This window comes from Elephas maximus, chromosome 18 (genome assembly GCF_024166365.1).
Source record: "Elephas maximus indicus isolate mEleMax1 chromosome 18, mEleMax1 primary haplotype, whole genome shotgun sequence".
NCBI lineage: Eukaryota > Metazoa > Chordata > Mammalia > Proboscidea > Elephantidae > Elephas > Elephas maximus.
In genome coordinates, this window is record NC_064836.1 from 9,809,049 (window position 1) to 9,822,388 (window position 13,340).

Sequence of the window (13,340 nt, forward strand, 5' to 3'; positions counted from 1 at the left end):
CAGAGCGGGAGAAAAATGTAGAACAAAATTCAAATTCCCCAAAAAAAGAAGACCAGACTTACTGGTCTGACAGAGACTGGAGGAACCCCCAAGACCATGGCCCCCAGACACCCTGCTAACTTAGAACTGAAGCCACTCCCGAAGTCCACCTTTCAGCCAAAGATTAGACAGGCCAATAAAACAAACAATAACTCATGTGAGGAATGTGCTCTGAGTTCAAGTATACAAGACCGAATGGGCAACACCTGCCCAAAAGCAAAGACGAGAAGGCAGGAAGGGACAGAAAAACTGGATGAATGGATGTGGGCAAGAGTGCTGAGGGTCTGCGTATCGTGTCAGCACTGTTTGAGGCCCTTTGCCAGGGAGAAAAGTGACAAAGTAGCACCTCTCCTCACCAGGGTAACCAGTCACATGGCCTGGCTGAGTAATTTTTTTTTTATGGGACATTTACAGATGATGTTTCTGACAGTCTACTGTTCTCCGTAATCAAGTGCCTGTGGAGTGCTGAATTCTGTGAGATTGACCTTTGGAGCCAACCTGGAGAGGGTTCACAAGAAATCCTAGCTTCTTCCATCTAACTCTGACCATAATCAGCTCTCAGGGGACTCCACAGTGCTGGGGACCAAGAAGGAGGGAGCACTCTGGGAGGAAGCCTGGAGAGAGGTCAGGGACAGCCAGTGACCCGTCCCACCATTCTGACCCCACCCCCAGAAGCTCAGAGCGGGGTTGTCCAGTGTATGACCAAAGACGCTCAGGACACTTCCAGGAGACTTCAAGGCCCCTCCTCAGTCTCAGCGTGACTCCCTGTGTTCGCAGCCCAGCTTGTGCGAACTCAGCAGTGCATTTGGAGCAAGGGGTGGCTGGAGGGGGACAAAAACAGTCACTCTTCCATGCCTTCCCTCTCATGGTTCTAGCCAGGATGGACCAGTTGTCATGGCTCCAAGGCCTCCTTGCCCACAGGCGTCCACTGGGACAGAAGGTCTTCCGGCTTGGTAGCGTTGGCTCATACAACTGAGCAGCTACACTCTTCTTAAATGTCTCTAAGGAAGAACTTGCTGGACCTCCTACAATCAGCCAAAAGAGGGGGGCTTCTGTGTCTGGAATCCCTGGGGAGGGAGTCTTCTAGGTGTCAGGGCCAGCACTGGCTGGAGAGGCTGGTGGAGTTCTGGAGCACCCCAAAGCCTGCCCCACAGAGTGCCCTGTACCAGCAGAGGTCTTGCTATTGGGACTTGCTAGGCATCACCAGACTTGGGGGGCAGAGTGGCTAGAGGGCAAACACTGGGTGGGGCAGAAGTCCCAAATCCTGGTTCAGGGCCTGCTATACCTTAGCTGTGTGCCCCAGGCAAGCCTAGAGTTCTCTGAGCTTAATATGCTCCCAGAGAGAATGAGGGTGCTGCCTTCCCCACAACACCTCCTTGACAGGGCAGAGGGGCTGGTGGTCTTGTGAGTCTCCAATAAGGTGATGAATGGAGAAGCTCTTTAAAACCTGCAAAGCGCCATACACTGCTGAGGTATTCTTAGGATATGCTCGAGAAACTTCCAAAGACCTTCCCTACCTGGGTCCACTCCAGGCTAAGTGATGCGTGTCCCACGGAGGCAGGTGGAAAATGGATATGGAACTGTGTGTGAGAGTGTTGTGTGTGTGTACATGTGCATACGGCATGTGCCTTCCAAAGGGGACGTCCGTTGGCCAAGTGCTGGAGGGCCCAGCCAACTGGCCCTCCCTTCATGTGAAATTCTTGATTAATCAGCAGGAGTGGTTTATTTCAACTGTTGATATCTCCAAGTAGCTCTTTTTGCGGCCAAGTAAGCATATGTCCCTCAGGATTTTTCTACGTCACAGCCTATGGTCCTTCTTTTGAGTGGTGCAAACAGTTAAGCACTTGACTACTAGCCAAAAGGTTGGCAGTTTGAACCCACCCTGAGGCACCTTGGAAGATAGGCCTGGTGATCTGCTTCCAAAAATCGCAGCCTTATAAACCCTATGGAGCAGTCTGTTCTGCACACATGGGGTCACCAAAAGTTGGAACCAAAGGCAATTAAAAAAAACTTCTTAGGGCTGGGAAGCACCTCTTGACTCAGGGCACAGAGGTGGCTCAGGGGACCAGGGGACTTCCTCCTCAGACTTCCCAGCACACGGCAGGGGCCATTTGCACAGTGAGCTCTTCCTGCCCCTCAAGTGTGGCCTTCCACAGCCTGGATCACCATCCAAGGTGCCAGAAATTACTTCACACTGGGCATCTGGCAAGGCCCCTTGCCTCTCCCTCCCCAGAATGAACTATCAAAGCAGTCATTCAGGGAGTGGCCGGTCCCCGGGTTTGAAAGCTGAAAGCTGCGACCACAGAACATGGAGCTCCTGGAACATGGAACATGGGGCAGACTGATGAGGTCTTAGGCTTGTCTGAGCCCAGAACAGAGAGATGGGGTTCAGAGTCCTCCACCCTTTGGACCTGTGGGATCACATCTGCAGTGGCAGCTGGCTGCCAGGGGTTCCTTTCCAAACTGAAACAGAGATGCCTGCGTATTGAACCTCAGGTCCTTGTTTCCCAAACTCATCTGGGGGCATCAGGAGCTGAGACAAACCTACTTTCTCAGAGGAGGTGGGGAGATAAAAGAGAAGATTTTCAGACAATCTGCCTTCTCCCACAGTTTAGTGATGAAGAGGGAAGCAGGATTTGGGATGGAGCTGGGTGCCGGAGCTAGCACAGCTGTTTGTTCAGGCATCAGATGTTACTGAGCGCTAGCTCGGAGCTAGGTGCTGGGGTGCGCAGGATATCTCCCCTCTGTAGCCACAAGCAGCAGCAGAAGCCATGGTGGGCCTGACCCTCCAGGTGGCCAGAAAGTCAGACTTGGAGCCTGGAGCCCAGGAGGGCAAGATGCTTCTTTCATCCCAGACTCATGACCTCCCTGGAGAGACCACCACTTTCTTGAAAGACCCACAAGCTACAGCCCTGAGTTTTATCTTTTCTACTTGGGTGTCAGCTGTCCGGATACTTTAGAATGTTTGTTCTGCATTATCCACATCCATGTCTTGATACTGACAGATGTCTGCTTACAATTTCCACCCTTCAGGGGCTCTGAGGGACCCTGACCACTATTAGCCAGATCTCTCAGGATGGGCATCCAAACTTTCATCTCTTTACATTTTAGAAATCCAGGTGATAAAATGTGCCAGCACCTGGCATCAGGATGTTTCAGATCTCATGTGTCTCTTCCCAGTACTTGGGGATCTTGTCATCCACTGGCCATTGGCTGAAGTTCACAAATGTCTATCAAGTGATTTCTGGGGCTGGGCCGTCTCCCAGGTAGGCATTGCTCGTCTTAGAGTGCTGGTGATGGGATTATGAGTACTGCTCCTCCCTGCCCTGGAGGACAGCACAGTCAGACACACCCACCACAGCCTTCTCCTAGGATAAACACGATTGCTCTTTGCCCAGACGTCAGTGCTTCTGAGTAGTGGCACTGTTCTGTCCAAAGCAGTGTATCAGCCCAGGGTGGGACCCCCAGCTTCTAGTCAGAGAGCGAGGGTGTCCAGGAGGAGGCAGGAATCAGGGCCCTCCCCCTGCTGGAGTCCCATCTTTGGTGACTCAGGCCCAGTGGCTCCCACGCTGACTCAGACTGCCAAGTAAGCAGCCACCCCTATCCCTCTGGGAGAATTCTCAACACCCTGGAGCCCCATCTGCTCTCTTCTGGGCGGCCCTGGGTGGGAGAGGACCTGCAGTCTCCAGATCCCCTGGAGAGGTCAGAGCAAAGCCACCCAGCCCTCGTGTGCATCATTATAAAAGGCAGAAGTACACCTTGCCACCTTGTGACTGGTTGGCTCTGCCCAGCCCCCAGTAAAATGAAGAGTGTTACTGTATTCTTCCTGCTCACAGGGCTTCTCAAATGGGCACTGAGTGGGGAGTGCAGGAACCAGGGGCAGAGCAAGTGGAATCTGTCCTCGAGGTGCTTCTAACCAAGGTCCTCTCTCAGGAGAGCCCTCACCAGGCCTGAGAGTACATGGAACCCGTGAAATCGCGTGAGTGCACGCATGCTCATGAGAAGGGCATTGGGAGATTTACGTTGCTGGAGATGGCCCTGTTGAGCACTTTGCTGGGTGTGTGATGGGGCAGGGATGAGCAGGGTGTATCCTGCTGCAGAGCCCGTTTGGCAGGCCCCATCTTGCTGGCAGAAGTGTGGTTTCAAAATGGACTAATAGCTGGGGACACAGACACTCTTTTCATCTTGGCCTGCCCAGTGCATACTGAGCTCTCTGGAAGCCAGGCAGCTTCTGTCCAGGCAGCCAGAGCTGGAATGAAACTTTCCAGGCTTGGCCAACCAGCTGCTGTCACCCAGGAAGCATCCTGGACCATCACAGATTGAACCCATTCTGTTCCACTCTCATAGACTGGCTCATCCTACCTGGATCCCTGCGCCTTCCACGTAGTTCACTTAGTTCATGGCAGCTCCCCTGTGACCACTGAGGCTGAGGGAACCCCAATGTCCATCAGTAGCCGGGATGGAGTCTCCATCCCCAGCCCAAATTCCCAGGGCAAGTCACAGCACCACTTTTATTGAGTGTTTGTTGTGAACCCAGCCCTGTTCTAGGCACAGTAAAGACCATCTTTGCCCTGGAGAGCTCGGGGAATGACAGAAGCCTACATTAGCACCTGAAGAACAAACAAGACTAAGACCACAGGCAACTGGGTGTGAGAGTGAATAATTCCAACTCTGGGCACCTTTGGTATCTGGGGAAAGGGCTTTGGGTTGGGTTGGAGCAGGCTTTGTGGAGATGACAGATATGAGAAGAGGCTTTGAAGAGATGGAGAATTTATGAAGAGGTTGACAAGCACGGCCGTCCAGGGTGGGGAAGAGCCTGAGCAGAAGCAAGGGTGATGTCGCTGGCTGGGGCGGGGCGGGGGAGGGGTGGGAAGGAGGCGTGAAGAGGTGTGTTGGGGCGGGGAAGAGATGACTGGATAGGCAGGGTGTGGCCAGCCTGATGAGTTTGTCTTGTATGTTATAGAGACACTGTAGGCTCTCAAGCAAGGCATGGTTAATGAAAGCTTTGTATGAGGAAGGTCGCCATGATGGCATCACAGGGCAGGGGCCAGAGCCTCAGGGCTGGGTGGGAGGTGGGGCTGAGTCACTGGAACTGCCCAATGGTGAACCGATGAGAGTCAGAGCCAATATCTGAGCAGTGGGGGTGGGAAAGGGGTAGTCAGAGGGCATCTCAGATGGAAAGATGCAACAACACCATTTCTTCCTGGTGCTTAGTTACTATCCTGTCCCATGATCTTGGGTAACTAGGAGCCCTTCCAATGTAGAAGGAGCCTCTGCAGATTGAATGGGACTCATAAGGGTTTCCAAGCTGACTGTATTTGGTTATATAAGGCCTGGGATCTTGGGTTTGTATTGCTTTACTTTGGTCTAGTCATCCTTGAGGACTCAGTTTCCTTGCCTGTGGAATGAGGGGATTGGCCTCTGAGAGCTTCCTGACTTATGCAGTATCAGGAAGAGAAGATTACACTGAGGGGCTGGGAAGCATTCAGTGTGGGGTTAAAATGCCACACTCCTCCAAGAAGGAAGGTGGAAGAAACATAGGTTAGTTACAAGACCTAAGTCATGAGGAGAAAGCTGAGGGAAAGCTCCTTGCTAAAAGGAGCCCTGCATGGCCCAGCCTGAACTGTGATTCCATGAGTTGACCCCCGACGAGCCCCACTGGTCTCTCAGGTAGAGAAATGTCTCTCTGGACTCACCTAGGCCTTCCATTTGGCTCTCCAGCCCAACCTGCTTTCTGGTTGAAGGGTCAGCTCTGCTCCCTGGAAGTTGAGTTTCCAGCCTCTGGAATGTTCTGATCCATGGACCATCCCACTTGAGGCTGGAGTTTCCCAAAGACACGTGAGATAACCTGACAAAGGGTATGTGTGCATATGTGTGTTACTGTCCTTTGTCTTCAAAGAAGAGGACTCTGCCAGCTGTGACCACTAGATCATTATCTGAGTGTGGTGGTGTTACTGGGAGACCCAGCCCAGGCAACGAAGATTTCTGGCTGTTGTGGGCATGTGTGTGTCTGCGCGCACTGCCCTTGCATTCTGTTCTGGCTGCAGCTGCTCACTCAGAACCTGGAAGGGAGAGTTTGGAAATCTGTGGGAGGCATTTTTGCTAGTCACAATGATAGAGAGGGGTTACTGGTATCTATGTCCTGAAGGCCAGGAGCACTAAACAGCTTACAGTGCTTGGGACATCCTGCACAATGAACAATTGTGCTGCCCCACATGTGAAGTTCACCCACGTAAAGAAACACCATGCCATTCAGTCATAAATACAGACACCACATCATTCAGTCATAAAGCTTGGCTCCCTCTGGTTGCCCCATCTGGAGTCATACTATTCTACATTTATGGAACATATTTAAGCCTGTTCTGTGGCTGTGAGGTGAGACCAGCATGGGGCTCTAGATACTGGCTTGTACCCCTTTCCAGGGCTGCCCTGGCTTCCTTGGTTTCTCTCCCTTGTGACCAACCTGGTAGTTCATTGAGGTATGGCTTGGGCGATGTAAAACCCTTTAGTCAGCCTGTCTCCCATCTGAGCGTCACGAGAATACTTGGTACCTACTGAACAAACACTTAGGTCATGCACTGTCCCGAGCTCTTTACAAACATTAACTCATTGACCTCTCACGACGACCCTAAATGCTGAGTACTATTATAACCCTAGTTTTACATGAAGAAACTGAGGTACAGAGGGTTAAGTAACTCGCTCAGGGCCACCCATCTGGCAATCGATATGGCCAGGATTCAACCCAGGCAGTCTGGCTCCAGAGTGTGTTTTCACCCACCATGTCCTTCCTCTGCCGTGAGTCTCAGCTCAGTGAGCTTGAGGAAAGCACCTAGATTTCCAAGACGGCACGGCCACTTCAGCCTTATGGAAGAAAACGGGAAAGGCTACAGGCTTCAGCTAGGTCACAGGTGGTCTGGGCAGGGAGGGCTAGGGGCTCAGCCTGCCTCATCTGAGCCTCGGAGGGTCTCGGGGGGGTCCTGGCTGAGAGGAAGCACTTCAGCTTCGCAGAGTGCCGGCAAAGAGCCATGGTGAGGGGACAGCCACCCACAGCAGTCCTCGGCCACCATGTTTAGACACCATGTGATGCAGGAGCTGGGCGGGGTTCCCAGGAGTGCGTAACACCCCTGGGGTGTAGCTAATGGGGGGGGGCTGGGAGATGCAATCCCTCGGGGCACCTTGCCTCCCACCGTGCCCACTCCCTGTGGTCAGCCCACCCTTGCTGAGACTTGGCAGGGATGCCAACGCTCCTTTTCCCAGCACAGAGAGCAAAACCCAAAGCCTCAGCCAGGCTTAATCAGCATGATTACATTGGGCTGGGTTGGGGCCAGGAAGGGTGTTTGGACTTTTCATCAGGTGTCAGAGATGATGTCCAGGAGTGTCATTTACTGAGAACAAGGGAGCCCCTTGTGCATTTCCATTTAAGGTTAGCCACCATTCGGCTGCCTTCCACAGTGCCACCCGCCACCGTCTTCCCTGGGAAGGGAACAGAGGTGAGGAAGGTGTGGCCATTGTCTAGCGCTGGAGGCTAGGTGCATATTTGGCACGTAATCTACAAGGCGTGCATTCCACATCCCAGTGCTCGGGAAACTGCCCGATCCCTCTTCCTCGGCCTTGTTATAGTCTGCCCTTACCTCCCCTGACGCCCACACGCCAGCGCCCTTTGGGGTGGGCTGGTTTGACCTAGTTTGGGGGAGACAGTTGCACCTGCCGGCACGCACAGCTGGGTGTGTGGGCTAAGGAGACGAAAACGCCATTGCCAAGGTTAATAGTTTGTGGCTTCTGAGTTTTGAATGCCATTTCTGACTGGTAGCTTGACACCGAGTCTTCCTGGGAGCCTTAACCACAGGAGGTTTCCAGCTCTCTGAGACTCTCCTTGCAGAGAAAAAGGGGGGCTGGCCCCTCCCCAGCCTGGTGTGGGTAGATCTGGTATGGAGGGGAATTACCCAGCTGCTTCACTGCCTCTCCCTACACACACACACACACACACACACACAGAGTCATGGGGTAGGGAAGGCAGGCTCTGGGCTGCTGGACTTGGCCCTGGCTCATCCTGGGAAAGATGAGCCCCAAGTCAGCACCTGTGTGGAGACATTTTATCAGGCTCAGTGTTGATCCTCTAGTCTGGAACAAGTCAGAGCAGGCCAGATCCACCGGCCTACAAGCTCCTGGGAAAGTCCTCCTCGGACCATTCCTTTCTGGAGCTAATTCCCACCAAGTCTCCAGCTTTGCAGGTGCTTTCTTCCCAGGGAAGGGCTGACTCCCAGTTGGGCTCACAAGGAGCGCTATGGAGCACCTTTTCTGTTGTGTGTTTTGCTCTTGGACTAGTCCTCCACCCAGCTTCCCCACACACCCCACAAGCCTGACATTAAAGTCTGTGGAAGCCCTTACTGGGCCCCACCTGCAGGCCCCCAGCTGCCCCTACGTGTCCAGGTGTGCCTAGAGCAGAGAGTTCCTGTAACAGAGGGCCCAGGGATCAGGGTTATTTTCCCTCTTTGGCTTTTGAGGACTTCCGCCCACAGGTCCTGTTACCGTTTGCTTCTTACCCTGCCAGAGGAGAGACAAGATGAGGGGGTTAGCAGAGAAGTAACGGTGGAAAAGAGTCCTTGGGTTGTACAGTTAACATGCGCATGTGCTAACCAAAAGCTTCGAGATTCGAGTTTACCCAGAGATACTTCGGAACAAAGTCTTGGTGGTCTACTTCCCAAAAAATCAGCCGTTGAGAACCCTGTGGAGCACAGTTCTACTCTGACACACGTGGGGTCACCACGTGTTGGAGCCAGCTCAGCAGCAGCTGGTTTTAGCAGTGGAAAACCAACAGCCTTCAACCAGACTAGGAGGAGTTTTCATGCACTGAGGGCAGGTGGCCTGGGAAGGCTTACTGTGTCAGAAGCTGCTGGCATCTGGGAACAGTGTGGGCGAGGGCTTGGAGACATGGGCTCAAGTCCTGGGTTCACCCTCCCCTCCCCGAGTGACTGTTGGAAGGCCGCTCCTCTCTGGACCATGGACTCTCCTCTTTGATTTTGCCAGTGTGGAACTCGATCAGTGACTGTCACACTTTTTGGACTGCAACCCACAGTAAGGAATACACTTGATATTGCAACCCATCTTTCACAAGCCAGCACTTGTCTTTACTACCTGTATCACACTGATATTTTATTTTCTGAGAGATTTTATTCTTTTTTTTGTTTTGTTTTAATGATAGTCACAATCCACTAAATTAATTTCATCATCCATAATAGGCCACCGGAAGCCCTGGTGGCGTACTGGTTAAGAGCTACGGCTGCTAACCAAAAGGCCAGCAGTTTGAATCCACCAGCTTCTCCTTGGAAACCATACGCGGCAGTTCTACTCTGTCTGATACGGTCGCTGTGAGTCAGAATCAACTTGATGCCAATGAGTTTTTGGGTTTAAGGGGCCACAATCTGCAGTTTGAAAACTAATGTATCAGATAATGGCTAAGGTTTCTTCCACTCCAAACATTCTGGGATTCTGGAACAGTCCCCGTAGATAATCCAGAAACAAGATTACCAAGTGGGGTTGGGGGGTGGACTGTCTCCTGTGGCCAGCTGGATTCCAGGATCCCTGGTCAGGAAACTTGACTGAGCCTTTCTCCCTTTCCTTGCCCAGATCTACAATGGGACCCTCAAGCGGGAGCTTGACAATAGGCGCTTCAGCTCCTACAGCCAGATGGAGAACTGGGGCCGGCACTATCCTCGGGGCAGCTGTGCCACCACCGGGGCAGGCAGCGACATCTGCTTCATGCAGAAAATCAAGGCGAGCCGCAGTGAGCCCGACCTCTACTGTGACCCACGGGGCACCCTTCGCAAGGGCACGCTGGGCAGCAAGGGTCAGAAGATCAGCCAGAACCGCTATAGCTTCTACAGCACCTGCAGCGGCCAGAAGGCGGTCAAGAAGTGCCCTGTGCGCCCATCCTCCTGCACCTCCAAGCAAGATCCAGTGTACATCCCGCCCATCTCCTGCAACAAGGACCTGTCCTTTTGCCACTCAAGGGCCAGCTCCAAGTGAGTGCTGCTAGGTTGGGGTAGGGGGCCAGGGTGGGGGCAGGTGGGAGGCAAGGCTTGCAACTCTACAAGGGAGCTCCCAGGATATGATGGGAAAGACAGTCTCTGCCCTCAGGGAGTCCCTGGCCTGATGGCCTCTGGCCTCAAGAGGCTGTCAGTGTGAAGGGAGAGACAGAACCCAAACACTGAAACAAATATGTTGAGTATGTAGGTTTCAGAGCCCTGGTGGCACAGTGATTAGGTGATACAGCTGCTAACCAAAAGGTCTACAGTTCAAATCCACCAGCCACTCCTTGGAAGCCCTATGGGGCAGTTCTGCTCTGTCCTTTAAGGTCACTATGGGTTGGAATCTACTCAACAGCAAGGGGGTATATATAGGTTTTAAAGGGTCACAGATTATGAGTAGAGTGAGACTAGTTAGAGAAAGACATCCAGGCCAGTGGTTCTCAAAGTGTGTTGCCTGATCCAGGAGCATCAACATTACCTGACAGCTTACTAGAAATGCTAATTCTTGGACCCCACCCAGACCTACTGACTCAGAAACACTGGAAGAGGGGCCCAGCAATCTGTGTTTTAACAAGCCCTCCAAGTTATGGTGATTCACACTAGCATTGGAAAACCTCTGACCTTGGGCATCCATGTTCCGAAAGAGCAAAGGACTGCGCCTTGGTGTAGTTGATGGGAGAGAGGCCATGCTCGATATTATGGCCCGGGTACATCCAGAAGACACACAGGACAAATAGACATACAGAATGACAGACATCATCTAGTGCTAAGGAACAGAACTCGAATCCTGCAGAAGCTGAAGGAGAAAGATTGTCAGATTAATGAATAGCACCGATCATTCAAACCAAACCAAACCCACTGCCGTCGAGTCGATTCTGACTCATAGCGACCTACAGGACAGAGTAGAACTGCCCGATAGAGGCATTAGTTTTCAAACTGCAGATTATGGCCCATTAAACCCAATCTGAGGGAAAGGAGACCAATTGGGGTGTTCTGTAAAGAGTCATGGATACAGGGTGACTTGGAGACAGGTGTCGTTAAAGACAGTGGGCCCACCCTCAGGGCTCAGAGACCCATATGGAACCTGTTACTGTGGAGCTGACCCCGACTCATAGCGACTCTGTAGAGCAGAGTAGAACTGCCCTGTAGGGTTTCCAAAGCCGTAAATCTTTACTGAAGCAGACTGCCACGTCTTTCTACCACAGAGTGGCTGGCGGGTTTGAATCACTGCCAAGCACTTAACCACTGTGCCACCAACGCTCCTTCGGAGACCAAGAGATTGAATTGCCCTTTATCACCACCTAATGATGGAAACCGTGGTGGCGTAGTGGCTAAGTGCTGTCGCTGCTAATCAAGGGGTCAGCAATTTGAATCTGCCAGGCGATCCTTGGAAACTCTATGGGGCAGTTCTACTGTGTCCTATAGGTTGCTATGAGTCGGAATCGACTCGACAGCAGTGGGTTTGGTTTGGTTTTAAGGATCAGTGCTATTCATTAATCTGACAAGTGTTTACTGAGCATCTACTATGTACCTGGCTCTGTGGTTAGTGCTGGGATACCACCACCAACTAGACAGATCAGTGCTGTCCTGGAGCTGTAAGAACTGCCTTAACCACTCTTCACTGAGCCCCAGGAGCTTTGTATTCTTTATCGTTAATCCTTCCAACCCCTTGGAGGCAGGTGGTAGTATTCCTGAGGAGGAATCTGAGGCACAGAGATGTTAAGTAGCTTGTCTGAGCCCACACAGCTGATTCCACATCCTGTGCTCTTCCCTACTGGCACCACACTGTTCTGAAAATAAGCAGAACCCCATTATAAAGCTAGACCTCTGCCAACTACTTGAGACCATAAGGTATATTAGGATCAGGGCAGCTTCTGGCCCTTGCTCATTGCCCCACACCAGAGGCTCTGAGGTGTAGGTAAGACCCCCCATTGAGAGGATGGGTGACAGGCCATTTAAAGGTGTCCTGTGACAGACGGATGAGGGTGATGTTCTCTCATCGTGCAGTGGGGATGCTACAAACCCAAGACCAGGAAGCTCTGCCCTCGGGTGATTTTTTCTAAAAATGGATTTGGGTTGCCAAAGCTAAAAACCATGAATACTTACTGAGCATCTACTATGTCAAGACATTAGGCCAGTACAGATGAGGAGAGGGCTCTCTCTATAAATGGTGGGAGGACATTGACAAGGTAGGGCTGGTTGCCACAGAAGGGTTTGCTCCCTGCCCTCAGAGAACCCTCAGTCTCTATTGGAAACCAAGACACAGACAAGCAAAAAGGCAGCCAGTGAATAAGCACCATGGGGGCCAGAAGGGCTCCTGGATGAGAGGTTTCACTTCCCTGGGAAGGCTTCACAGAGGAGGTGGGACTTCAGCAGGGCCTTATAGCATGATTAGGGTCACATGGGCAGGGAGGGGAAGGGGATACATTCTAGACACAGCTATGCTGAGACCTAATCAGGGTATAGTGAAGAGACAGTCTTGCTGGAGTGGATCCTTGTTGGGGGCTGGGAAGTATGCAAGTGGACACAGGGAAGCCTGAGTACTAGGTTGAAACATATATAATTTCTTGTTATGTGGTTTAAAAAATGTTGACTATTGGCTATTTAATATGGTTCAAAATAATACATGTCCTTGAATATCAGTCTAAGCAGTTTGAACTTGAACCTGCAGCATTGGGAAGTCACTGATGGTCTCTGAGCTTTGGAACCACACAAAGTGAAGAGGGTTCTAGGACTGGTAGTCTGGTAAAAAGGTGTAAATATTGGATGGGGGAGCTTGGAGAATAGAGCCAGTATCCACAAGATTGACCATGGTCAGTAGGAAGGTGGTGGCTGAAAGAATGGGAAGAAAGGATTGGGTGTGAGAAATTTTGTGTAAGAAGAGTCAGATAGACTTGAGAATGGGTGAGTGGATGGATGGATGGATGGATGGATGGATGAGTAGGTGGGTGGGTGGTGGATGGATGGATAGGTAGACAGATGGATGGGCTCACACCCATTGTCTTCCATTTTCCCAATCCTAGGCACAAATATGAAAGATGGCAGGGAGGGTGGAGAGCTTCCCCTCAGTGAATACCACAGTTTTTTCTTGGTGCAAAGGTAACTCACTTGCTTAGGTGTTAACCCGTAACCCACAGATAACTTTTCCCTCCTCTGGAGGAGCTGTTCCACAGGGTTGTTCTCCAAATGGGCCTGGGGCTGCTTTGTTCTACTCTCAGGAGAGCACATGAGACTGTGGCACTTACATGTACAAGGAGAATCTCTGAGCCTCAC

The 13,340-nt window shown here is 51.8% G+C and overlaps 1 protein-coding gene across 1 annotated transcript in view; it reads left to right on the top strand.

The window, feature by feature from the left end:
* The window catches only part of PKP1 (plakophilin 1), a 49,942-nt gene that overhangs the window by 21,396 nt on the left and 15,206 nt on the right, over positions 1–13,340 (top strand). Inside the window, exon 3 of the mRNA XM_049858289.1 lies at positions 9,667–10,061. Within this exon, the coding sequence (XP_049714246.1) occupies positions 9,667–10,061 (395 nt within the window). The remainder of the gene's footprint in view (positions 1–9,666; positions 10,062–13,340) is intronic.